Source organism: Selaginella moellendorffii, unplaced genomic scaffold, assembly GCF_000143415.4.
Source record: "Selaginella moellendorffii unplaced genomic scaffold, v1.0 SELMOscaffold_73, whole genome shotgun sequence".
Taxonomy (NCBI): domain Eukaryota; kingdom Viridiplantae; phylum Streptophyta; class Lycopodiopsida; order Selaginellales; family Selaginellaceae; genus Selaginella; species Selaginella moellendorffii.
Genome location: NW_003314334.1, coordinates 871,761 through 896,224, shown reverse-complemented (window position 1 = coordinate 896,224; position 24,464 = coordinate 871,761). Strand labels below are relative to the sequence as shown.

The 24,464-nt window shown below is 46.2% G+C and overlaps 7 protein-coding genes and 2 long non-coding RNA genes across 10 annotated transcripts; 4 read left to right on the top strand and 5 right to left on the bottom strand.

The window, feature by feature from the left end:
• The first annotated feature begins 52 nt into the window (after nt 1–52).
• On the top strand, nt 53–1,179 carry LOC9649215 (L-galactose dehydrogenase). Its single transcript, XM_002986398.2, has 4 exons — nt 53–223; nt 272–488; nt 539–838; nt 894–1,179. Exons 1-4 carry the CDS (start codon nt 63–65, stop codon nt 1,158–1,160), a joined length of 945 nt encoding a protein of 314 aa, XP_002986444.1. The 5' UTR covers nt 53–62; the 3' UTR covers nt 1,161–1,179.
• Nucleotides 461–772, bottom strand: LOC112340945. Its single transcript, XR_002990372.1, has 2 exons — nt 734–772; nt 461–656 (listed from the first exon to the last, which is right to left on the bottom strand). It is a non-coding gene; the product is annotated as an uncharacterized LOC112340945 (long non-coding RNA).
• A 33-nt stretch (nt 1,180–1,212) lies between the features above and the next one.
• Nucleotides 1,213–2,462, bottom strand: LOC9649837. Its single transcript, XM_002986299.2, has 6 exons — nt 1,817–2,462; nt 1,690–1,760; nt 1,557–1,619; nt 1,404–1,505; nt 1,291–1,356; nt 1,213–1,238 (listed from the first exon to the last, which is right to left on the bottom strand). The coding sequence occupies exons 1-6, from the start codon at nt 2,460–2,462 to the stop codon at nt 1,218–1,220; spliced, it is 969 nt and encodes a 322-aa protein (XP_002986345.2). The 3' UTR covers nt 1,213–1,217.
• A 103-nt stretch (nt 2,463–2,565) lies between these two features.
• On the top strand, nt 2,566–5,426 carry LOC9649214 (4-alpha-glucanotransferase, chloroplastic/amyloplastic). 2 transcript variants are annotated; one of them, XM_002986397.2, is made up of 16 exons: nt 2,566–3,095; nt 3,158–3,220; nt 3,271–3,359; nt 3,407–3,467; nt 3,520–3,598; nt 3,652–3,788; nt 3,837–3,995; nt 4,047–4,126; nt 4,186–4,325; nt 4,387–4,418; nt 4,468–4,545; nt 4,593–4,665; nt 4,717–4,805; nt 4,861–4,905; nt 4,964–5,116; nt 5,188–5,426. In XM_002986397.2, the coding sequence occupies exons 1-16, from the start codon at nt 2,616–2,618 to the stop codon at nt 5,326–5,328; spliced, it is 1,899 nt and encodes a 632-aa protein (XP_002986443.2). In that variant the 5' UTR covers nt 2,566–2,615; the 3' UTR covers nt 5,329–5,426. The 2 variants fall into 2 exon arrangements, with proteins under 2 accessions (XP_002986443.2, XP_024516076.1); XM_024660308.1 differs by having other exon boundaries at nt 3,837–4,126.
• Nucleotides 5,427–13,872: 8,446 nt separating this feature from the next.
• On the bottom strand, nt 13,873–16,360 carry LOC9649836 (protein NRT1/ PTR FAMILY 6.2). Its single transcript, XM_024660307.1, has 4 exons — nt 15,949–16,360; nt 15,681–15,898; nt 15,060–15,622; nt 13,873–14,775 (listed from the first exon to the last, which is right to left on the bottom strand). Exons 1-4 carry the CDS (start codon nt 16,043–16,045, stop codon nt 13,917–13,919), a joined length of 1,737 nt encoding a protein of 578 aa, XP_024516075.1. The 5' UTR covers nt 16,046–16,360; the 3' UTR covers nt 13,873–13,916.
• Nucleotides 16,361–16,370: 10 nt separating this feature from the next.
• On the top strand, nt 16,371–16,757 carry LOC112340979. Its single transcript, XR_002990386.1, has 2 exons — nt 16,371–16,444; nt 16,500–16,757. It is a non-coding gene; the product is annotated as an uncharacterized LOC112340979 (long non-coding RNA).
• A 746-nt stretch (nt 16,758–17,503) lies between these two features.
• LOC9649213 (protein IQ-DOMAIN 1) lies at nt 17,504–19,420 on the top strand. Its single transcript, XM_024660304.1, has 5 exons — nt 17,504–18,010; nt 18,072–18,305; nt 18,358–18,555; nt 18,623–18,748; nt 18,814–19,420. The coding sequence occupies exons 1-5, from the start codon at nt 17,897–17,899 to the stop codon at nt 19,360–19,362; spliced, it is 1,221 nt and encodes a 406-aa protein (XP_024516072.1). The 5' UTR covers nt 17,504–17,896; the 3' UTR covers nt 19,363–19,420.
• A 214-nt stretch (nt 19,421–19,634) lies between these two features.
• Nucleotides 19,635–21,612, bottom strand: LOC9649212 (probable arabinosyltransferase ARAD1). Its single transcript, XM_024660262.1, has 9 exons — nt 21,193–21,612; nt 20,959–21,132; nt 20,744–20,901; nt 20,541–20,688; nt 20,359–20,474; nt 20,169–20,307; nt 20,004–20,114; nt 19,883–19,951; nt 19,635–19,834 (listed from the first exon to the last, which is right to left on the bottom strand). Exons 1-9 carry the CDS (start codon nt 21,610–21,612, stop codon nt 19,709–19,711), a joined length of 1,461 nt encoding a protein of 486 aa, XP_024516030.1. The 3' UTR covers nt 19,635–19,708.
• Nucleotides 21,613–22,525: 913 nt separating this feature from the next.
• LOC9649835 (4-coumarate--CoA ligase 1) lies at nt 22,526–24,437 on the bottom strand. The gene is made up of 4 exons (XM_002986296.2): nt 23,365–24,437; nt 22,919–23,307; nt 22,749–22,851; nt 22,526–22,702 (listed from the first exon to the last, which is right to left on the bottom strand). Exons 1-4 carry the CDS (start codon nt 24,373–24,375, stop codon nt 22,577–22,579), a joined length of 1,629 nt encoding a protein of 542 aa, XP_002986342.1. The 5' UTR covers nt 24,376–24,437; the 3' UTR covers nt 22,526–22,576.
• Nucleotides 24,438–24,464: the final 27 nt, after the last annotated feature.

Below are 24,464 nucleotides of genomic sequence, written 5' to 3'. Positions count from 1 at the left end.
ATGAATACTATAAACTTTAAAAGGTGGCGATCCTTTAGGGTTTTTAGGGCTTGTCGGACGAGATGAAGTACACGAAATTGGGGAGCACGGGCTTAGAGGTGAGTTCTTTGGGTTTTGGGGGAGCACCGCTTGGGAGTGTCTTCGGGCCCGTGAGCCAGGAATCGGCAATCGAGAGCGTCCGTGAGGCGATTCGCCTTGGCATCAATTTCTTTGATGTTTCTCCGTAAGAAACACCGAGCGTCTTCTAAGTTTCTAAAGTGGAAGACTCCAGATGCTATGGCAACGCAGAGACAGTCCTGGGAAGAGCTCTCGAGTCCATTCCCAGGGAGAAGTTTGTCGTCTCCACCAAGTGTGGAAGATACAGCGATGGCTTCGACTTTAGCGCGCAGCGAGTGCTCGAGAGCGTCGACGAGAGCTTGGAGCGATTAAAGCTGGACTACATCGACATCATCCACTGCCATGACATCGAATTCGGCTCGCTCGATCAAGTAAGATAGCTTAGCAAAAGTCTTATCTGGAACGATACCTCTCTTCCCAGGTGATCTCCGAGACGATCCCAGCGCTGCTTGGCTTGAAACGACAAGGCAAAGTCCGCTTCATTGGAATGAGCGGACTTCCACTGGCCATCTTTCGCTACGTCTTGGACAGAGTCGAGCCTGGAACAGTCGACGTTATTCTATCATACTGCCACTACTCCCTCAACGATTCCTCGCTCGAGGGTCTAATTCCGTACCTTAAGGACAAGGGAGTCGGGATCATCACTGCTTCGCCACTCGCCATGGGATTATTCACGGAGTCTGGTCCTCCGCAGTGGCATCCAGCGCCGGAAGAAATCAAGGTACTGCTAAGTTATAGAACTTCGGTGTGGAAACCTTTCTTCTTCTTTTTCATAGGAAGCTTGCGCCAAGGCTGCTACTCACTGCAAACTCAAGGGTCAGAACATCTCGGAGATAGCATTGAAGTTCTCCCTCTCAAATCCAGATATCGCAATCACTCTAGTTGGAATGTGTACTACCCAGCAAGTCCACGAGAACATCAAGGCAATGGACAATCTCGAGAGGAGCTCTGTGGACTGCGAAAACATTCTTGACGAAGTGAAAGAGATTCTCGCTCCTATCAAGAACAAAACGTGGCCCTGCGGAAGACCAGAGAACAACTGAGAAGACTAAGCTCGTCAAATCTTACCTTCAAAATAATTTTCTAGCTGAAGTAGATATCTAGCAACTTGCACTAAAAACCTGGGGAATTGCCAAACATTAACGACGGTTAACAGAATAAGCAAAAGCAAACCTGTACAACATTGTGGATTGTGATGTTGAGGTACTGAGCCCGAATCGATTGCTTAAACACGGTCACCTGAATCCAATCTCTCGTAAGGCGAAAATATGTGACGTTGAATTCACCTTGGACAGGAGGATAACTGCTCCTGGCACAATGTCCCTGCCAAATTCAGTCTCGGCAAGCACTCTCTTGTGGACGGTTCCACCAATCGTGCCTGTCGGATCCTACTCCAGGAACTTTGCTCAAATTATGTTTCCTTTCCATGACGACTGTACCTTGAGTGTCACAAAAGCGTCTCCGCATCCATTTGGAGTACACGATTGGATTATCGCAAGCAGCTGATCGAGAAAACCATGTAAACTACAGGGTAAAGAAGATGGTCGTCCAGACAATGGCAATATAGTTTACCTGGGGAATACGTTCGACACAAGAGGATGACTTGATATGGCTGATTGTGGAATCACGACGTGAGTACTTCACTGTCGTGGAAATCAAGTCATGAAAGAGAGAGAAGAAAGAAACAAGATGAGCTTACCCGGATCAATCTCGCCGATCTGACAGTAGCGAAGGGCCGCCAGCCACGCAGAACTTCTAAAGTCCGAGTGATCAAAAGGATTTTCTTTGCGCGAAACTTCGCAAGGCTCTGATCGTTTTATGCCCAGCTGCATGGCCCCGGCTGGTCCTGGAATCGTGTAAGCAAGCTTTTGTGACTTTGCTCCAAAAATCTCTGGAGCACCAAAGTCGTTTTCTAAGCTCCGTTGTGGAGGTTCTTCGTCGGCTCTTGCAGGACTGCTGGCAACGTTGAGAGTCTTTGGCACAGTCCAGTCCAGACTATCCTCCATGTCCAGGAAATCCAAGAACATCGGCTCCTCTGATGCGGTCTTCGCTTTCTTCTGGACGTTACCTTGATCGTTTTCTCGCAAAGATCGCTTGGCACTCGTGCCTAAGATCCTTGCGCCCTCTCCAAGGCCGAAATCCAGGAAATCAGAGCGGCTGGAGCTTGGATTTTCTGGAAGAGGAGAGACTGCCCGATCGCTACCCGCAAAACCCTGACGGAAATCTGGAGTTGTTGCTGGCGCTGGCGTGCCAGCTGCTGCGATCGAATCACTGACCTCTGCTCGATCGCCATTCTTGAGGAACTCGCCAAGATCGAAGTCTACCTCAAAATCTTCGAGATCCATAAACCCTAACCCCCAAAAAAGATGCAAGAGAATATCCAGTTTTCAAAACGATTCCAGAGAATATTTACTTTATGTCCTGCCACGTTGGCGAGGGCTAGAAAGGCGCTCTTTTCTCTTTTCTCGGGCGATAGTAGAATGCTGGATTGATTGGCTATGGCGGCTTCCATTCGATGCCCTAGTTTCAATCCTTCCACAGCTCTTCGCCTGGAAGAATCGTCGGCATCGTCATCCGCGGCGCCATCGGCCACAGCAATCCAGGTGAGATTTCGCCGGATCCGTCCAGCAGCAGCGGCATTGGGCAGCATTTCGTGTTGCGATCCGGGGAGGTGTAGCTGTAGGGTTTATAGCGCTTTGCCAGGTTTTTCATACAGGGAATGGATCTCTAGAAAGGATTTCAAGCACTCGAGCAGCAGATCTTCGAGAAGGAGAATGGTTTCCAGTGCTCTATCGCCGGGGGATGATTTGCCAGACGAGTATGAGAAGGATGATCCTTCAAAGAAGGCCATGCCCAGAAGAGCTGGGATTATTTTGCATCCTACTTCTTTGCCTGGACCGCATGGGATTGGAGACCTTGGTCCAGACGCTTTTAGATTTCTCGATTGGCTCGAGTCTACTGGATGTCGCATTTGGCAGGTATTCTAGCTCTTTGTTTTGTTTGTCTTTGAATCATTCGCTTATAGTTTTTGTTCTCGTAGGTTCTGCCATTGGTACCTCCTGGGAGAAAAGCCGGAGAGGATGGATCGCCTTACGCTGGACAAGTAAGCGGCGTTTTTCTTTCATCCGAGTTCTTATGTTCTGCGATTGACAGGATGCTAACTGCGGGAATACTCTTCTGATCTCGCTGACTGAACTCGTCAAAGATGGTCTTCTGGAAGAAGAAGATATTCCTGAGGCTATGTAAGCTGGTTTCTTTTCTTCCTTCGGAAATGACTTGTATCTTACAGACCTGTCGAGAAAATTAACTATGAAGCTGTAGCCGAGCTCAAGGATCCATTGATTCAAAAGGTCTGCCTGTTTCGTTTGCATCACCGCTTTATTCTTTCCCGTTGTTTCATAGGCTGCAAAGAATTTGGTGCAAAATGGAGGTTCTTTGAAGAAGGATCTCGAAAATTTTCGAAAGAGCCCCCAAATTGCAAGTAAGTCCATGTTGTGTTTTTTAATGGATGCTCTAATCATGCAACAAATGTAGGCTGGCTGGAAGAAGCTGCTTTATTTGCAGCTATAGATTCACATTTCGATGACGGAGCCTGGTGGCAATGGCCAGAGCCTCTGCGAGATAGAAATCCTTCGGCACTAGATAAAGCTCGGAAAGAGCATAAAGACTTTGTAATAACAAAGTGCTAGTTGTTCTAGTTCTAACTCGTTCTATTACAGATTGACGTTTTTATTGCGCAACAATTTTTGTTTCAAAAGCAGTGGCAAGCTTTGCATACGTACGCAAATGAAAGAGGAATCAAGATTATTGGCGACATGCCGATTTACGTAGGAGGTCATAGTGCTGATGTTTGGGTCCATCGGACACAGTTTATGATGGTACGCTTCCATTTTCTTTTCAAAAACAAGGACGGACTCAATATCTCGCAGGACGAAAAAACATGCGAACCCGTTCTAGTTAGCGGTGTTCCACCCGACTGTTTTAGTGAAACTGGCCAGCTATGGGGAAGGTGAGAGCTCCAAATATTTAAGTTGCACTTGCTTACCTTGTCTTTCAGTAATCTTCCAGCCCTTTATACAACTGGAAAGCGATGGCAAAAGATGGCTACAAGTGGTGGGCCTCAAGAATGAAGCGTGCTTTCGAGCTTTATGACGAGTTTCGAATCGATCACTTCCGTGGGCTTGCAGGATATTGGGCAGTTCCTGCTGGTATGTCCAAAACAACACTGCATATCAAGATATTTACTGACATTCTTACGTTGCGTAACAGATGCTGAAACAGCAATTGATGGTCGCTGGAAAGTAAGCTTTATGAGTCTGCATGATGATAGTACCTAAAACCGAATTGCAGATGGGACCAAGAGTCGAGTTTTTCAACGCTATAAAGAAAGCCGTGGGGAAAAAGATCGACATCATTGCCGAAGACCTGGTAAGTACATCCTTTTGAAAGCAAACTAGCGCTCATGCTATGCGCAGGGGATCATAACTACGGACGTTGTGGAGCTTAGAAAGGCGATTGAAGCGCCGGGCATGGTTGTGCTACACTTCGGTATGGTTCCACCGTTATACTTATTCTTTCACTCTAATGTATCCAATGCAGCCTTTGGGAACAACCCAAAGAATCCTCACATATTGCACAACCACGAGGTAGACCAAGTTGTTTACCCGGGAACGCACGACAATGACACAGTAATTAACTCTTAACTTTGCATACTTGTTTTGCCGACTAATCCATGTCTTTTAGAGTGTTGGATGGTGGTCTAAGGCGAGCGAAGAAGACAAGGAAAAGGTGTGCTTTGAATTTTCGTGAACGCAGTGGTTTTCTAACAAGTTTAACGTGCGTACAGGCAAGAACTTACTTGCGCCTGGAAGACGAGGACGCCATCTCCTGGGAGCTCATGAGGGCGGCATTCTCGTCCGTGGCACGCACGGCAATCATCCCAATGCAAGACGTCTTGAGCCTCGACAGCGATGCTCGGATGAACACACCGGCAGTGAAGGTAAGTAACAACACAGCGTGGTGTATCTTCGTTGCAAGCAGTACGCTGACGAGCTCTTCTACTTTTGCTAGTCTGGGAACTGGGCATGGAGGATCGGCGAGAGCTCCATCTTTGACGAGCTCACAGAAGAAGGCGAGAGAATCAAAGAACTTCTTCACGAGTACAACCGGTTGGCGCGCTCGGAAGAAGAGCATCGTTTGATTGAAAAATAAGTTTTTGGTCGTTGGGCCGTTGACCGTTGAACAGACATTGACCGGTCATAGTTTTTGACCATCTAATGATTCAGATAACTGGCGCGAACTCTTTGAATTTAGGCCGTTGGATGTAGGGTTTAGGGTTCTTGGTGTCTTTAGGGTTTTTAGGCATTATAGGTGCTTGGATGGGTACCAAGCGCGAATATGTTACGCTAGAGGAAGCAAGGGAGGCGGTGAAGACCATCCTCGACATGAATGAAGACGATGTCTTCATCAAAGGCAAGTCCACTCTCCTGCCATATCCAGGCATAGGAGACCCGGTTAGCAGGCCTCCGGTGGAGCTCAACTACGTGGGTCGAGGGAACACGCTGTTTGAGCTGCTGGGCATCTGGATTTCTGGTCGTGAGGTTTTGATCGTCGGCCCCAAGGGCATTGGGAAGTCATCCGACTTTAGAGCCATGGCGTGTGTTCTCTACAAGTGGCTCAACACTCCCGACGACGAGGAGAATCGAGAGAAGCGCATACATCTCCAGTTGCGTGAGGGTGTGAAGTACCGGCCGGTTTTCCTGTGGGCAGAGACGTTCCTGATCGATCAGGTGGAGGCAACCAAGAACGCGCTCCTCTTCTCATATCTTGTGGACGAGGCCAGGCAAGTCGCCGGCTGGCAAGAGACTGAAGCTGCCATCGCGAGCATCGTGTCGATGGAGGAGGCGCTTGGGTTTATCAAGGAGCGCAAGAAGAACAGAGCAGAAGTGTTTTACTTCTTTATAGACGGAGGCGAGGCACTTGATCCAAGTGATTTCCTTGGGAAGCCAGTGTATGACCACGACGCGAAGTTGGCAGCGAAGAAGGATCTGCGCGTGCTTTTGAGCGCGGGTACAAGAATTTGTTGGTGCACTAGTCCGAAAGCGGGTATTTTAAGCAGGAAGAATCAATTGCCATCGTTCACTTATAAACGCCAGAAAGCTGTCTTTGACGAGGTAAGAAGCCGGCCAATATTTTGTTCATGGTTTTCATGCTTGAAATCTTTGTTTCAGGAAGAGTATTCCACCTTCTCTGGGAATTGCGTGCTTGGTAAACTTCCAGCTCGTCGTTCCAGCATCGAATACTACACTGGACTCGTCCCGCTTTTCCTTGATGCTATGTCCGCCTGCTGCGAGACTGTTCTTCGAGACTTGGCGCTCGCTGAGACTGACACACTTGAAGGCATGCCGTCGTGGATGCAATATGGTCGAAGGAAGACATTACAAGCAACCGATGAAATGATAGCCATGCTGAACGACGAAGATGAGTATTGGGATCGCGTCCTGCGGGCGTTTGCTCAACACAGTGAGATTGATGAGGTGCGGAAAAGGGCCAGTAAGATACAAGTACAAGGTGCGTGCAGAACAGATGCAGATATGGCACGTCTGGACCCGACTTACGTTCTGGACGCCAGCACGGGGGAGTACTGCTCCAGCTACATCAAGAGGATCTACTTGAATGTATTGTGCGAGAAAGAAGAGACGGTGAAGCCTTTGGATGGCTTCTGCTAGAAGGATTGCGTCTCGGTGCAGGACTTCGACAGGGTTCCATTGAGGAGCATCGGAAACATCAAGAAGATGAAGGTCAGCACAGGCTATTACGTCAGGCCCAGGGATGTAAGTTTTCCGGGTGGATGTGACGGGATCATAGCGCTGCGTTACACGTAGATGAGCACTTCCTCAAGTCTGTCAACCAGTTCATGAGTATGCCATTGCCATAGAGAGGCATCAATCTTCACTTCGCACTTGTGGGGTGTATCCCCGCTGGGATATTGCCAAGCATTTCATAAAGAAGCTCAAGAATGACTACGTGTTATATGTGCAACCCTTCAATGATAAGACATTTCCAGATGAGGACTATTGTGAGGCTATTATGTGATATCACATGCAGCATGAGCTATCTTGATGGATTTGATTTGATCAATTGAAATTAATTTCAATGTGATCTAAAAAGAAATTAAAACATTTATCAGTTCTTTTTCTTTCAAATTATGCATGCTATAATTTAAACTATATTGTAGATTGATATTTCAAGAAAAAACGAAAAAAAACAATAATAAATGTAATTGTAAAAAAATATTTTAAGTTACACCTTAAGGCTCAACTGGCTGAAAAGGTTATATTTTTAAAATTTATTTCAAAATTTAAAGTGAAAAATTGAAAAAAAATGTTATTGTAAATTTTTAATTTTGCAAACAAAATTTTCAAAGCCTTGACACCTTGCATTTGAAAGCCATGAAAAGAAATAACAATAAATGAGATAAAGATGAATGGGGTTGATAGCAAATATATAAAACTCTATATTGTATAACATATTAAAAAATCCTTTATGCATTGTTTAAATTTAGAATTAGAAAAATATTATTATATTATTATTATAATTCAAATTAAATATAAATAGAAATTTTAAATTTCTTTTAAGAAATAAAAACATACTATTAAAATTTTAACATTTTTTTCTTTTGAATACCAAAAATTATTAAAGTACTTAAAGTAAAATAAAAACTCAACCACATCAATATCTATGTTACTCCTTATATTTTTGAGAAGTTCAATCTCTAAATTTAATGGTGTAAATTTTTTTTAAATATTACTTTTAAATGCAAAGAAGAATAAATAATTTAAATATTATTTTAACATATTTAATAAAAATAATATTTAGCATCAACCACATTTGTGACTCTAGATTAGGTGTTAGTAACAAATGCAAGGCTTGTGCTAAATGCAAAAGCTGTGTTTCTGCTGTGATTATTTTATTTATACTAATAAAACTATGATATTTTCTTTCATTAAATACTAAAGTTTTTAGAAAGTAGTACAAAAACTCAACCATATAAATTTTTGTATTGTTCCATATATTTTTTGGAATGATGTGAGGGCCAAGTGTATGGTTACGATGCCATATACTAATATTAGCGTAGTGGGATTTTGGTAGCCATCGGATTGATTTCAATCCGAACCACTCACTCCCATATATAAACTAAGGTTTTTAGGCTAATTGATATGCATATTTCTGTATTCCCATTCCATATTCCATACACTCACATTAGTGGAGGTGAGGGGCACCTTTGATTGTCCCTGGGGAGTGCTTGGATTTGGGATTTTAGTTTAGATTTAGCTTTTGCATTGTCTAGATCTAGCTTTTTCCATTTCCTTTCTTTTGTTCTTTCTTTTCAGGATTTTGGTTTAGATCTAGCTTTTTGCATTGTCTGGATCTACCATTTCCTTCTAGCTTTTTGTCATTTATCTTTTTTTACTCTTTCTTTTTCATTCGTCTCCATGGCAGATCAGCAATCTCCTCCTTTGACTCTAGAGCAGCAGTTGGTACAATTGCTTGATGCTATGCGCTTGCAATTGAACAACCAAACTCAGTTGATGGCAGCATTCACGGCACATGGTACAACTCCTCCTGCTCTTGGTGCCAATCCTCGCATTCGGCCGGAGTTCGTTTGCGGGAATCCTGGGGATGATGTGTACCATTGGTTCGATAACTTTATGGTGATTGCCACATATCATTCTTTCGATAATGCTCAACGTTTGCGTGAGTTTCCCACGTGTCTCCAAGGGACGGCGTTGCAGTGGTACAACGGTTTGGGAGCACCCACTCGCGGGGATTGGAGTGTTCTTCCGGCTGTCTTCAAACGCGCCTTCGGACATACCGATGACTGTGATGATGCTTTCTAACAATTGCATCGTCTTTGCCAAGGGCCATCTGAGTCGGTAATGCAATTTGGTGTTCGTTTCCGAAGTCTTTTGCTTCGTGCGGAGCCAAATATGTCGGAGCGAATCAAGTTAGGAATGTTGTGGCCAGCACTGTGTCAAGATCTTGTTGGACTTGTGCATGCACTTGCTCCTGCCACCCTTGACGATACTCTTTGTTTGGCCCAACGTTATGAGATGTTGCCTCTTCCACTTCTCGCTGCATGTCCTTCAACTCCACTTTCTGTGGGTGATGGTCCTATTCCAATGGAGGTTGATGCTGCTGCTGCTCGAGTCCAAAGTCAAGGGCGAGGACGTGGTCATTGCCGTGATGTTCGCTACTGGGCATGTGATGAAGTTGGTCATACTTATCGGCGTTGTCGGCGTTTTCTGGATTGGTGACCTCCATTTCCTGGGTGGAGACCTTGGCATCAGCAACGTCCTGTTGGTGCTGCTGCAATGAAAGGTTTGGACACTGAGATGCATCCGGGAAACGAGGAGTCGCATGAGTAACAGAGGGACCTTGCGCGAATAAGTCAGTGACCCCTCCATCTTTCTTTCGGGAGTATCATCAAGGGGTTCACTCGGCACCAATTCATCCAGTGTTTACTTTCCAAGTTCATCTTTATAACAAGAGGTCTCATATTATTCTCTCTGTGTTGGTTGATACAGGTTCGAGTTTATCTTCTATTGCTCGACTTGTTGCCACACGTTGTCGTCTACACTTGTGTCGTGTGGCAGAACCAGTTTTTATTCTTTATGGCAACGGCTGTACACATGCATGTGCACGGGATGAGGTAGACCTGGTTGTGCGTGTGGGTAATCTCGAGCTTGAGTTGCAGTTGTTGCAGGTGGTGCCAAGTCAAGCTTTTGACCTCATTCTTGGTATGGATTGGTTGCAGCGCAATTATGCCAAGTGTGATTTTAAGGCTTCTCCCCCTTGTCTCATACTTCCTTATGTTTCATCCATTCCTCACACTTTCGTACCTCTTCGTCCTTCTACTTCTACCTCTGCTTCCATTACTTTTGTTTCCCCACTATTTCCTCTTATATTTCCATTTTGTTCTGCTCTTCCTTTTTCCGATCCCTCCGACGATCTTTGTGTTGCAGCAGTTGACCGGCTCATGAAGGAGTATTCTGATTTCTTTGACTTTGACCTATCGTCTGGAGCCAAGATTGCCACACATCATCCGATTTCAACTGGGGATGCTCGTCTAATCATGGTTCCTGTTCGTCATCAGTCACTAAAGGAGATCAAGATTTTATGTGCAAATGTCAAGGAAATGTTGGAGAAGGGTGTTATTCGGAAGTCACGGAGTCCTTGGGCATGTGAACCTCATCTTGTGATGAAGCCTAATGGGAGTATTCGTTTCTGCATTGACTATCGTCCATTAAATGACGTAACGATCTCGGATGTGTACCCTCTTCCTCACACTGCTGATCTCTTGGATCGTCTGGGGCGAAGTCGTTGGTTCACCAAGCTAGATCTTGCTTTTGGGTACTGGCAACTACCGATGGCCGAAGAAGATATTCCTAAGATTGCTTTTCGTACACCATTTGGTTTGTATGAGTTCTTGGTGATGCCATTTGGTTTGAACAATGCTCCAGCAACTTTTCAACAGATGATGGACGAGGTTCTTTGTGATATGCCGGAGGTGACTGCTGACTTCATTGATGATTTTTTGATTCACTCGGAGGGGATGTGGGAGGAGCACGTTCGTGATGTTTGTAAAGTGTTGGATCGGCTACGTGACGTTGGTTTAAAGCTGAAGCGGTCGAAGTGCATGTTTGGATCCAAGGACACAACTTATCTCGGGTACCATATTTCTCGTGAGGGTTTGCAAATTGATCCTGACAAACTTGTGGTTGTTCTAAAGTTCCCTACTTCGAAGTGTGTGAATGATGTGCAGCGCTTCTTGGGCAAGGTGCAGTATCTTGGGCGTTTTGTGGATCATCTTTCTAATCGCACTGCACCATTGCGAGCGTTGCTGAAGTCATCAATGTCATCTTTCATTTGGTCTCCAGATTGTGAGTAGGCATTCAGGGATCTCAAAGAATTATTGACAACTCCTCCAATTTTCGCATATCCTGACTACACTTGACCTTTTATTTTGCGCGTGGATGCTTCTGACATTAGTCTTGAAGGTGTTTTAATGCAAAAGAGCTCGAGTGTGCCTGGTCAGTGTCATCCCATTGCATATATAAGCCATACATTACAACCAGCGGAGATGAACTACTCCACGATAGAGAAGGAGTGTTTAGCAGCAGTCTGGGGTTTCGAGAAACTTCATGCATATCTACATGGTTTTTGGACGTTACCTGAAGGTGTCCATACTGCTGTTACTTCGTTATTAAAGCAGAAGAATCTGGTTGTTCGTACTGCTCAGTGGGCTTTGAAGCTTCAGATATATGATTTTGATGTTGTTCACCGCCCAGGGAGTTCTATGGCTGATGCTGATGCCCTTTCTCGAGCTCCTCTTCCTTCTTCACTCTCTTCTCATGTTTCTAATGAGCTTGTCGTTCCAGCATCTGTGGATTTTCTAGACGAGGATTCTGTGCCGTCGGTGGTTGCTATCCTTGATGTTCAGTGTCCACAAGGTGCAGAGCAAGATCTACCTTCGCTTGATGAGGTTCGCGAGGCTCAAAAGATTGAGCCATGGATTGGAAGGTTTCGAGATGGGTTTGAGAATCCTACATCACTTGCTAATGACTTGCCTTTCCTGCATTTACATTCTCAATATCGTCTTGAAGATGGCCTTCTTTATTTTGTGGGGACAGATCCTGATGATCATTTACGGCTGGTGGTGCCTTCTATCTTTATTCCACGGTTTCTCCATGCCTACCATGATTCTCCTGTTCTAGGTGGGCATATGGGACATCGCCGTGTAATCGAGAAGCTACACAGGTCTTTCTATTGGCCAGAGATGCGACGTGATATTATTCGGTATGTGCGTAGCTGCATTTGGTGCCAAGCTCGTAATATTCCCCCTCGGGCTGCCGAAGGATGGTTAGAGTCAATTGCAGTTTCTCGTCCATTTGAGTTGGTGGTGTTTGATCTTATGGGACCTTTTCCATGGTCGACTGCTGGCAATGAGTATGTTATTATTGCTTCTGACTATTTGACTCGTTGGGTGGAAGTTGGTGCTCTTGCTAACGCCTCTGCAACTGCTGTTGGATACTTCCTCCTCAATCGAGTGGTGTTCCAACATTCTTGTCCAGAGCGGATTCTTTCGGATAATGGTCCCGCATTTATGGCTGAGGCATTTCATGTTTTGACGTCTCGGTTGGGGATTCGCCACACTTTCACGAGTGCTTATCATCCACAATCAGACAGTCTGGTGGAACGGCTCGTTCAGACGTTCAAGGGGATGATTGCAAAGTATGTGAACTTTCAGCATTCGGATTGGGATGGTTATTTGCCGTCTCTTCGGTATGCATATGTCACTGGGGTGCAGAGTTCTGTTGGTGCTTCACCATATAAACTCCTATATAGTCATGATCCAATATTACCAACGGAGCTAGATTTACCTTCGTGATTGCCACGAGCTGCGGATGCTAGGTCATAGGATCAATATTTGACTAGCATTTTTCCACTTGTCCGAGCGGAGTCTGCCGAACACTTAGGCCGCGTACAAGTGGGACAACAACGGCACTACAACTCCCATCATCGTCCACATGCGGAGTACAAAGTGGATGATTTGGTGTTAGTCTGTTTTCCCCATCTTACGGTACGTGGTTTATTTAAGGGGCTCCTTGCACAGTGGAAAGGACTGTATCGGGTGTTGCGGCAAGTTAGACCACAAGTTTATGAGGTTCGGTATGATGTCCAGCAGGCCGATCCTCCAGAGATTGTGCATATGCAGCGGTTGAAACGCTTCATACAAAAGGATTAGGAGCGGTTAATACCATCTACAGATCCGCCGATGCCTCCTCTTGATGTTCCTCCAAATCCCAGCCCGTCTACAAGAGAACCCTGATGGTCTTCCATTATTCCGAGAGGAGGGGATGATGTGAGGGCAAAGTGTATGATTATGATGCCGTATACTAATATTAGCGTAGTGGGATTTTGGTAGCCGTCGGATTGGTTTCAATCCGGACCACTCGCTCCTGTATATAAGCTAGGGTTTTTAGGCTAATTGAATATGCACATTTCTGTATTCCCTTTCCATATTCCATGCACTCACAGAATATTATTCTTACATAAAATTCTAATTTAAATATATGTATTTAATGGGTGTAATATTTTTAAAAATATATATTTAATATATATAAAGGTTTTATTTTGGTCACAAAAACATAGAGTCCAAAATGCGATGCTGATAAGTTTGTGTATGGTGATTTATAGTTTGCCAATTTAATATGCATGAGGTGGGCAAAATTTCCAAAACTAGCAAATAATGTAACCTTATTTAATATATTTCTGTTTTTTTGTGAAAGCTTTATTTTGAGGTAATTTTTTTATTATATTATATTTATATACTTAAAAATTAGAAGTAAAAAATGTAATTTCCTTTAATTTAAAAGTTTTATACTCTTGTTTTATATATTAAATCATATATATATAAAAATATTTTATATATATATATATATAATTTTAAAATCTCAGCATTAATAAATATTTATTATTTCAAGGGGCTAAAAAACATATTTGAATTGCAATTCATAACTTTGTAATAAATAATGAGAGTAAATTGCCATAGTATTCTCCTATAAGAAAATCTAATATAAGAACAACAATAATTTAGTTTTTGGCTTATAAAGTTAAAACATTAATTACCAACTCAATGCTTAAAAATATTAAAGTTTTATTAGGTGCTATGATACTTAAATTTCTTTTTTCTTTTTTTTCATATTATTAATAAAGTGAGTTGAATGTGAGGTGTCTCAGAAATGTGCGCTAGTGCCTGTAGAATGTGATACAGCTCGGCGGTACTTGTACCATCTCGCACAGATGAGGTAGAGCACCAGATTCGCAGACGACACCACCGCCAGCAGCCAGTAGAAATCATCCAGTCGGCTGCGATTCAGATTATTGGCGATCCATCCGCCGCTGCCGCCGCCCCTGGTGACACTGTCCACCACCGATACCAGAAAGCTGCTGAGGAAGAACCCTAGCGAGATGGTGCTGAGGAACAATCCCACTCCCAGGCTCTGCATCCCATCCGGCGATTCGCGGTAGAAGAACTCCAACTGGCCAATGTAAGTGAAGGCCTCGCCTATCCCAACCAGCACGTACTGTGGGAGGATCCACAGCACGCTCATTGGAACCGGCACGTCCGGTGAGTCGAGTAGCTTGTTCTCTCTCGCGATTCTAACTCGTCGCCTCTCGACCATGGCAGCCACCACCATCGCCAGGATCGCCACCACCAGACCCACGCCGATTCTCTGCAGCGTCGTGATTCCTTGAGGATGGCCCGTGAGCTTTCGCATCAGAGGTACGATGAAGCGATCGTAGACCGTGACTGTGACCATGATGGTGGCGAACAGGAACGCTGCCGAGGACGCTGACGGGAAGAGGAAGCTGCCCATCTTTCTGTCCATCTTGGAGCCTTGGACGACCGAGAAGGTGAGCATCTGAGCGTAGACTGTGTAAAAGGTGATGGTGGTGGCCCAGATTGGGAGTAATCTAAGCACCATCTTGACTTCTTCGATCTGTGTTACGGTGCACAGCCTCCATGGCTTTGGATTCTCGTCGTAAATCTCGTCGTCGCTGGGTTCTAGAACCGCGGCCTTGTCGAGGAACCTGTACTGATAAAGCTGTGAGCGCAAGTTGGCGGGGCAAGATGACAAAACGACCAAACTCATATAAGTGGAGGTAACTTATCTATGACAATCTATGTGCTAGAATGCTTTGTCGTGATGATAGTAGAGGGACTGGACTAAGCAGCGGGGGTTTTACTTCTTTGCTTGCTCTCAACGAACTAAACTAAACTTAACGTGTTCTTCAGCGGACAGGAGAAGAAAGCAAAAGACGAGCAACCAAAGCAAAAGAAGCAGAGGAAGCAGAAAAGGATGGAGTTCACGTGCCTGAATTGATTTGTGTGCCTGGCGCTCTGGTCGCTGGCTGGATCTTCAGCATCTTTGCCAGGGCCAAGTGACCCATACAAAGAACTTTGGTCCCGGGGGAGCTCCAGCTTGTGCTTCCTGACAGCGGCTACGACAACTTTCGCGATGCGAGTTAAGGGGCTTCCTGACGGTGCCTTGTAGCGGTACATGCGCGTCCCGGCCAGGAAAATGACGATGGCGAGCAGCATGGCAGCAGCGCAGATGCCGTATCCCCAGCCTCTGCCGACGTTGTCCTGGATGTAGACGAGCACGGTGAGGGAGAAGAGAGCTCCCACCGAGATGGAAACGAAGAACCAGTTGAAAAAGTAAGACATGAGCTTCTGCTCCTTCGGCTCGTTCTTATCGAACTGATCGGCTCCGAATGCAGAGACGTTGGACTTGATGCCGCCGGTTCCCAGTGCGGAGAGGTAGAGCGCGAGATAGAGCAGGCTGAGCTGCTTGGCCTTCGCGGGAGGGCAGTCGTGGACGCAGTGAGGAGGCCTCAGTGATGGGAGTGAGGTGAGAATGGTGAGAACAAGCATTCCCTGCAAAAACCACGAATCATTGTTTTTCAGCTTCTAACTCTGTAGTTCTTCAGATTACCAGGAACTGGATTGTTGCAGCGATAGCGACGGTCCAGAACCGGCCGATGTAAGTATCGGCTATGAATCCTCCCAGAAGGCACAACATGAAAGAAGTACCCAGGAAGTTCGTGACGATGTTTGGAGCTTTGGTGTTGGAGAGGTGCAGATCGTTGGTGAGATAAGTCACCAGATTCGTGGCAACACCCAGCGTCGTCATTCGCTCGCAGAGCTCCGGTCCTGTTACGGAACCAACAGCGAAACTTAAGAGAAAACTTTGAACTACATACCGAAGACCAGAACGGCTCGTTTCCATCCGCCGGTAGCGGACCTGATGGCGGGGTTTCCTTTGTGATCCAAGGATCCATCTCCTACAACCTCTGCCATGACTGCACGAAAGCTGCGAAAAGCTTAGAATCAAGGAGTGAGCCTCGGAACTTTCTTCTAGCGGACGAGAAGTGATAGACTACGGGAGAAACTAATCTTTGAGGTAGCCTTCGCCTATACACAGTACAGGTTCTCTTGGTTTTTTCGCCGATTCTATGTGTTTCTTACGCTCCAGACCAGGATTGACGAATTTCAAGGTACTCTATGACACAATGAGTGTGGTGATGAGTTTGCTCGAGCGTGGAAGCAGTTTGTAAAAAGCAGGCAAGGACAAGCTAGCAGGACTCTCTTTCTCTCTTGCTCGACTCACACGCTCGCTCAGTGTTGTAGGAAGGAGTGGAAGACACGCTTTATATTGCTGGGGATGGGGAATATCTATCACAGGATGTTGATCCCGAGGTAATTGGAGCTTTGTTTATAGATCACGATAATTATCAGGCTGATGACTTTGTAGATGCCGAGCTGTTCAATCATATCGCACCGAAATCCTTGACTGGGGATAATCAGATCACACCTACAAGTTAATTTGGTAAGCGTTCGTTTTCATTGAAAGCTAGTTTCTTTCTCTGTGATAGACACTGGACGAAGGATTCGTTGGTCCTCTGGCGCTGGAGCTCGAACTTTTGCCATGGACGAATCCAGAGAAGGAGAAATCTATAAAACGACCGAATTTGTAGTCAATTTCAAGCACTTCCATTCTTTCTGCTCTCCAGGCACGTGTGAAAGTTCTTGCTTTTGGTTCTCGACTTTCGGACCCACAGCGCAAAAACGTTCATCCCTTCTCTTTTCATTCGTGGCTGCTATCTCGCGCAGAAAGAAAACGTCCCAAACAAAAAATCCTACGCAAAAAGTTGGCATTTAGTTCCATGAGCCCTAAGCCATGAAACCCTAATAAACCTCGCAAGAAAGTCACTTAGAGAGAAAAATTGGAAGCATTCCCTTGTCCTTGACATTGGAGCCAAATCTCTTTCGAACTTGGGCGTGATCATCTTATCTTGAGGAATCTTGAGGAACACTACAGTGGAATTGTCTCTTGAGATCCAAAGGGTTCTTCGCAAGCCAAGTCGTGAGCTTAAAAAATGGAAGAGCCCAGCTCGTGAATCCACGATCGAGATTCCAGAGCGGCTTACGACGGGAAGCCTGTCCATGGATTTGGGGACATCCAATGCATTTTCCGGAGCATTTTAATCTTCTCTGTTCCTGAGAAACAATCTAAACGACGGAAAAATGTATAGTAGTTTTGGACATCAACTTGATGGAATGGGTTTTGATACCGTTTCCAAGCAAGCCATGCCAAACTCTCCCCGATTGAAACTCACCACCTCTCGGGATTGTTTGGAGGGCGCTTTCTTTTCTGGTTAAGCCATCAAAACTTGGCTTGTCTCCCTCGCTCAAAAGGACCCCACTCGAATAAAAGGAACTCTAAACTTCCTCTTAGTTCGTGCGGTCTCGTCGTCGATATATCATTTCTCCAACTCGAGAGTTCATGATCGATAATCAATGGCTCCAACATCACAAGCACACAGGCTAATCATCGCCCAGGGAATGATTATCGAGCAAAAAATGGATTTTGAGACCGGAATTCTTTTAGCAAAGCGATGCATTTTTAGTGGAGGGACTCTCTTCCTTCCGTTCCAACTAGGGCACTTAAAAAGCTTTTGCTGTTTGGCAATGGCTCTGCATCTCCACTCTCCATATATTTCTCTCGATCGAGGCTTTGCATCTTTTTTTCTAGATTTTGATCCAATCGAGCTAGAAATCTGAGAGAGAGAGAGAGAGAGAGAGAGAGAGAGCATCAAATTGTGTAAATTTCTTGAGTAGGAGTTTTCTTCTTTCTTTCATTTGGATGCGATGGGAAGATCTAGCAAGTGGCTCTCGCTGGTCAGGAAAGCCAAGGCTTTTGTTTCACTCAAGGGGCTCAAAGGATTCAAGAAGAAACTGGGCGATACAAATGGAATCCTCCTGGTAAGCTTTCTTTCGAGTCAATCGTAGTCATTCTTCTTGATGATCTACTACTGGTTGATAGGTTCACGAAAAGAAGAAAGAGCTGAATTCCAATGGTAAGATTTTGGAAGAGAAAAACGAGGCCCAGCAAGAAGCTGTAACAGAGGAATGTGTTATAGTGCCACCATCCAATTCTCCTCCTCCCAATTCTCCCGAGAATTTAGAAGAGAATGTGGCTGACTCCACTCCAACGCCGGAGAAATCCCAGGAGGAATTGGCAGCAGTGAAGATTCAAGCAGCATTTCGTGGGGTCGCAGTAAGAAAATTCGTATCAAAATGAGATTTTTATCAGTGAATCTTTGTACCAGGCGAGGAAGAAAGTGAAGGCGATGAAAGCCTTGCAGAGGCTCCAATCCATGCTGCATGGAAAGGCGGCGAGCAAGCAGACCTCTCACGCAATGCGATGCATCCAATCCTTCGCGAAGATGCAATCCCAGGTACGATTGGAGCGAGCCAGATTCCGAAACCACCCTGGCGAGCGAAAAGAAGACCAAGAAAAACAAGAGGTGACGTTTTCTACCGCGAAAGAAAGAGATTTTGGGCAAAGATATCACAAGATCTCTGGATGAACAGGAAGAACAAGTTGGCGATTGGGACGACAGCATCCTGTCCAAGGATCAAATCCGCGCAAAAATTCAAAGCAAGAACGCAGCAGCAGCGAAACGCGAGCGCACTCTGGCCTATGCCTTCTCACACCAGGTAAGAAACAAGAAAAGAGAAGAAAGAATCCAATTTTATTCCCTTGGAACCACACTGTCTTGTAGCTATGGAGGTCGTATCCCAAAGACGCATCACCGCCGAGTTCTAGCAGTGACGACGATGACAAGCCTGCCTGGAGTTGGAGCTGGCTGGAACAGTGGATGACTTCCAGATCCTGGGAGAGTTTGGAGGAACCCAAGGCAGGGAGTAATTCTCCTGCGAGGCTACCGGCAGTGATCCAAAGCCCCGGGAGAAGTAAGCAGCAAGTTCCAGCTTCTTACAAGAAGATCGTCGCCGACATCCAGCCAAAGTTCGCTCCGGGATCGCCAAACACGAGGTTTGGAGTCCAAGCCCAGCGGAAGTTCTCGTCGATGTCGTCGCCCAGCAGGATCCAAGCCCAGGCGAAATCTGCCAAGGTTCACAATGATAGCAGCGAGGAGAAATCCATAGCGAGCATCAAACCTGGCAGCTTGAAGCACGAGTTTGCTGCTCCAGAGGGAATCTCTTCTCCGGTGGATACCAGGAAGATGAATCGAGCGCTGCTGGGCAAGACAAATGGAAGTATAGGGAGCAGTCCTGGACGATCGCCAAGAGTTGGTAAAAGGATTCCATAGCTCTGTAAAAGCGGGAGATTTAAAAATTTGAAAATCTGAAAGCACACCCACCGGTGAATCTGTGACATAAACTTGGATGACACGAACCAAAAACTTCTTTCTCGGCGACCAAAACACTTCTTTCTTAGCGGCCATTTGAAAGAAATAGCTTTGCCAGATCCTCGCGTGTGCATTCTAGGTGCATGGAAAAATCACAACATCTCTGATCACAAAATCTGCGACGGTACAACCAAATTAGCACCAGAAACAAGAAAAAGAGGCAACTGTACCAGTTCATATGGAAATCCATCTCAACTCTCCATTGATTTCCCGGATCCCCTCGGAATGGAAAACACAAGAAGTCAGCTTAGAATATCGCTGCGGAAGAGCCATTGGCAAATCTACAATCACATGTGCATACATTCCGGCCTCCATCCACTAGGCGTTGTGCTCGTCGGATGTGCAGCCTTATCGACTGCAGCTTTCCCGCGACCTGAATGGAAAAGCCTCAAACACCGACAGTGCAAGAAATTTTGCGTACCGTCTGCCAAGTTAGATCTTCGGGACCAAGTTGCTGAGCAGGGCTCGAGTACTGGAAATGTCTCGAAAACTGCAAATAGTATCCATAACGAAGATATGAAGATATACCATATTCAACATACCTCTAACATATGACCCCGTAGCATTGACAACTGTCGAGCAGTAATGGCTCGCAGGTAAGACACCAGCCATCCCTTTTCAGTTGTTTTCACCGATGGAACAAACAGAGCAACCTGGAAAGGAAGATTGTTCTCAGCAGCGAAGAAAAGGCTTTGAGGTTGATTTACCTTGCGATAATCAACAAGTCCTTCGAAAGGTGGTTCGAGCTCGTCACTGACAATCACAGGAATGCAGCCACTTACTATCGCATCGAAGAGCCGTGCTGATGAAGGCGTGTCACCAGCGGGGCTTAAGCAGAAAATGGAGCTGTCCACGATTGTAAAGGTTAGAGGATCGAACAGAGGAAGGAGAAAATACCTCCGCATCCCCTTTTGAGTCGCCCGTCTTCCAGCCTCACCTATTGATCCTTCTTCAATGATAACTCCAGCTTCGTTCTGAAGAGCTGCTGCAAGTTTACTTCGAATCTTTCCACCCTGCAGCAAGCAAACAGCTTCAAGGACTTAGCATTCAGCAAGGCATGGGAAAAAAACTCGGCGTACCGCATTGCGCTTTGTCCGACCTCGAAAGAACAACAATGTATGCCTCTGGCTCCAAGAAGTCTCTAGGCAATATGCATCGCAGGCATCGACATTGGGAACATAAGGAAGTACAATATCTTTGGCGAGGGAGACTTCTCCCGGCTTATACCTGCAAGAAAACACGAGGTTACCAAATCAAAACTTCGCTACTCGTCACAGCTCACCAGTTTCCAGTGGAATCCAGGTCTGGCAGAAGCCAGATAGCCGTTTTCATAAACCGGCGAACCGATTTAAATGACCACGGATGATGAACTGGAAGAACATGGTCTCGTCCACCCGACCTTTTCCAAGCCGCTTGATTTGTAACCCAGCTCAAAGCTTCCTGTGAGGAACATATCAGGCCAACGTACTCAAAAAAGAATGTAGAGAGTACGCACACCCTATAAAGCTGCTTGCACTGCTGCTTCTCCATGAGAAAATAGCTGATAGTCGTGAAGAAAGGGATGTAGAAAATGTCCGCTTCAGTGGGATTGAGAACTCGCTTCACAGACTTTAGAAGGCGCTGGGACTCGGGTGCTAGCAAGTCGGCATAGAGCCAGTAGTCTATCGAGTGCTGCAAAAGAAAGGAGAGAAACCAAAAGAGTTGTCAAACAAAAAGAAAGAAGAAACAAACCTGTCCGATCAATCGATGAACTGGGCTTCCATTCGACGTCAAATTCGCAGTCTCCTTGTATGTATCGCGAAACAATCGCAGGAGTTGGAGTGTAAACTTCTCAGGCATGTCATACACATAAACTCGAAGAACCTGAGAGGATCTTGCTCGATCTTCCATACCCCTGTCCAGATCCTCGGCGCTTCCAGTCCAAGGGACGGACAGCCGCGACCTAGCACCCAATCCGCGCTCCAGAAACCGATCCAGGGAGCTCAGGAACGAGCGATCTGGAGCCGAGCCTGGAATCACAGCGGCGTCCATCGGCGGCCGGTACGCGGAGAAGATCGACGAGAGGGCCGTGACAATGCAGGCGATTGCGACGATCGCGACGAGCAATGTAGGGATTGCGCCTACCCGTTTGATCCCGTGCGCTCTTCCCATATTTCTAGGGTTTATTGAGAATCTAAGCAATATTTCTAGGATATTCCTCAACGTGATTAACTTAAACTGAGGGAACCTTTAATATCATTTAGCTGAGAAATGTGCATATGAATGAATCAGAACTTGTCCACATTGGCAAACAAGTTGACAACTAATGATGTAAGTGATCTTTCCAACTTGAGTGTTGCTAGAAAAATCTTCACCACTTTAGATAGTGCAATCAATCTTAATGTTGGCAGAAGATTGGTGCAAAAGGTATTGTTATGAATAGCTAGTGCTTGATTTGGGTCCTTGCTTCTCTCGCACATCAGACCGAGAGACGCCACTTTTGGAGATGCTCTTCTGCATCTTGCTCATTTCTAAAGCCTCGGCGAAGTCTAAGTGGCCTCTGCTGCGAATCCACCAGCTTACAGTTTTCTGATTCAAGAACTTCGAGGAATGGCGCAGCTGTGAGCAACCTCTGTATCCCCTTGACAGCTGAAGGTTTTTTTCAGCTACTTGAGAGACCATTCAGGGTTGCAACTTGAAACAGCTTGTGCTGGAGGTAAACCAGTGTGAATTGGAAGTAAAGTTGGTTGCCACAAGCTGGAGCATGTGGAGATTTTCGGAAACATGGAATGTATGCATTTCAAGGGATCACGTTTACATTTTCTACAAAACATCATATTTGGCTCGCTGGTTGGATTGAGCAACGATCAGTTCTCCTACCTCATGTCGACTTGCATGCAGCTGACTCCACATCTGGCTGATTGTGAAGAGCTTCTCGATAAATGCAAATAGTAGAGGTTGATTTACCTTGCGATCATCATAGCTCGTCAGTCACAATCACAGAAATGCAGCTATGGCATCGAAGAGCCACTAGAAAGAAGCATTCTTGAGCTAAACGAAGAAAAAAAGATGGAGTGAGAGGAGGTGAAGAGTAAGAAATCTTCCAGTTCTTTATTCGAGTTTTTAGGAACTTCATTTAAAGCTTTGAGCGAGCGTCAGAAGCGGCGAGAGCGATCAGATCCTTTCGCAAGATCTTCCCGGAGGGCAATTTCGGTATGGCGTCCAAGAACTCTACGCGGCGGATCCTCTTGTGCGGCGCTACCTGCAAAGATCGATCTCAGGGTAGGCATTCTCTCTTTTCTCTCTACCTGTTCGGCCACAAATTTCATGGCATCGCTCTTGGACAGAGACTCTCCAGCTGCGCGGACAATGTAGGCCATCGGGATCTCTCCAGCGTCTTCGTCAGGGTACCTAGAAGAAAAACTCAGCGAGTTTTCTAGCTATCTATCCATGGATCGATTGAAAGAGAGGAACTTACGGGATCACACCCGCGTCTACGATGGCTGGATGAGTGAGAAGAACTGCTTCCAGCTCCGCGGGAGCTACCTGGTAACCTTTATACTTGATGAGCTCTTTGAGACGATCGACCACGAACAGGCACCCGTTACTATCGAAGAACACAATGTCACCTGTGTGGAGCCATCCATCTTTGTCGATGGTGTGGAGCGTGGCGGCCGGGTTATTCAGGTAGCCTTGCATGATACACGGCCCTCGAAGCAGGAGCTCGCCCCTGAAGTTCGGTGGAAGCGGCTTACCGGTGGTGAGATCGACAACTTTGGCTTCGTGGTTTGCAGAAAGCTTCCCAGATGATCCCGGTGGTCCTTCTCCAAACGCTCCCATTCCAGTGGTTTCAGTCATGCCGAATCCCTGGAGCCAAAGAAACTTTGATGAGAACTTCTCTCCAGCGGAAACTTCTACGTGTACCTGGAAGAAGTCTTGGATGTGGGGGAATTTGGTAAGGAACGCCTCCTGGATTTCTTTTTTAAGTGGTGCGGCACCGCATCGTGCTACTGTCACTGAGCTTAGATCGTATTTTGCAGATACTGGGTTCTTCATCAGCGCAACTACAATGGGGGGAACCAGCGGCAAAGTCGTGATCTTGAAGCGCTGGATCGCTTCAAGCATGGCAACCAAGTCGAACTTTTTGAGCACTATCAAGGTCGAGGCTTTGCGGATCACGAGACAGGCAGAAACAACGAGTCCGGCGACGTGAAAGAGTGGAAGCAACGCAATGGAGACGGAGGGCTTCTCATGCTCGGAGAGAATGGTCACGGATGTGATGAGATTCCCGTGAGACAGTATGACGCCTTTGGACGGCCCGGTGGTTCCGGAGGAGTAGAGCAGTGCTGCCGGGTCGCTGAGACGAATCCTTACCAGGTTCTCCGGAGCCGTGCCGCTCTTGAACTCCAGGAGTTTCCGAAACGGCAAGAACTTGGATCCGTGGCAACTGGTCTCTCCATCGACTAAGACAATGACAGAGAGCCTGGTTGGATCGCCCAACTTCGCTGCTAGCTCCGGTGACGTGACCGCAAACTTTGCTCCTGAATCTCTGAGCTGACGATCTATCTCTCCCGCGGTGTTGGCAGGATTCACAGTCGTCACCACTGCCCCAATGGCCAGAGCAGCGTGGAAGATCACTGGAAAATGTACAGTGTTCCCGAGAAGCACCAGGACTACATCTCCTTGAGCAACACCAGCGAGCGACCACAGCCCGCCCGCGACAGCCTCCACTCGCTCGCGAAACTCCCGGCAGCTGATAAAACTCCCAGACGAGGAGTCGACAATCAGTGGCTTGGAAGAATTGGAGGGGTGTCCAACAGGACCGGAGAAGAGAAACGCTGCGAAACTCTGGTGTGGATGAGCAGGCAGGCTGATTGCTGCTCGAGAGCTGCGATAGACACCTTCGTCCTCCTGGTAGCCGCTCGAATCCGCCATAGCAAGCAAGCAAGCAAACAAACAATAGGGCGAAAACTTTCTACCCCCATCGAGCTACAGTAAACCATTTTTACTTTTTTAACAATCTA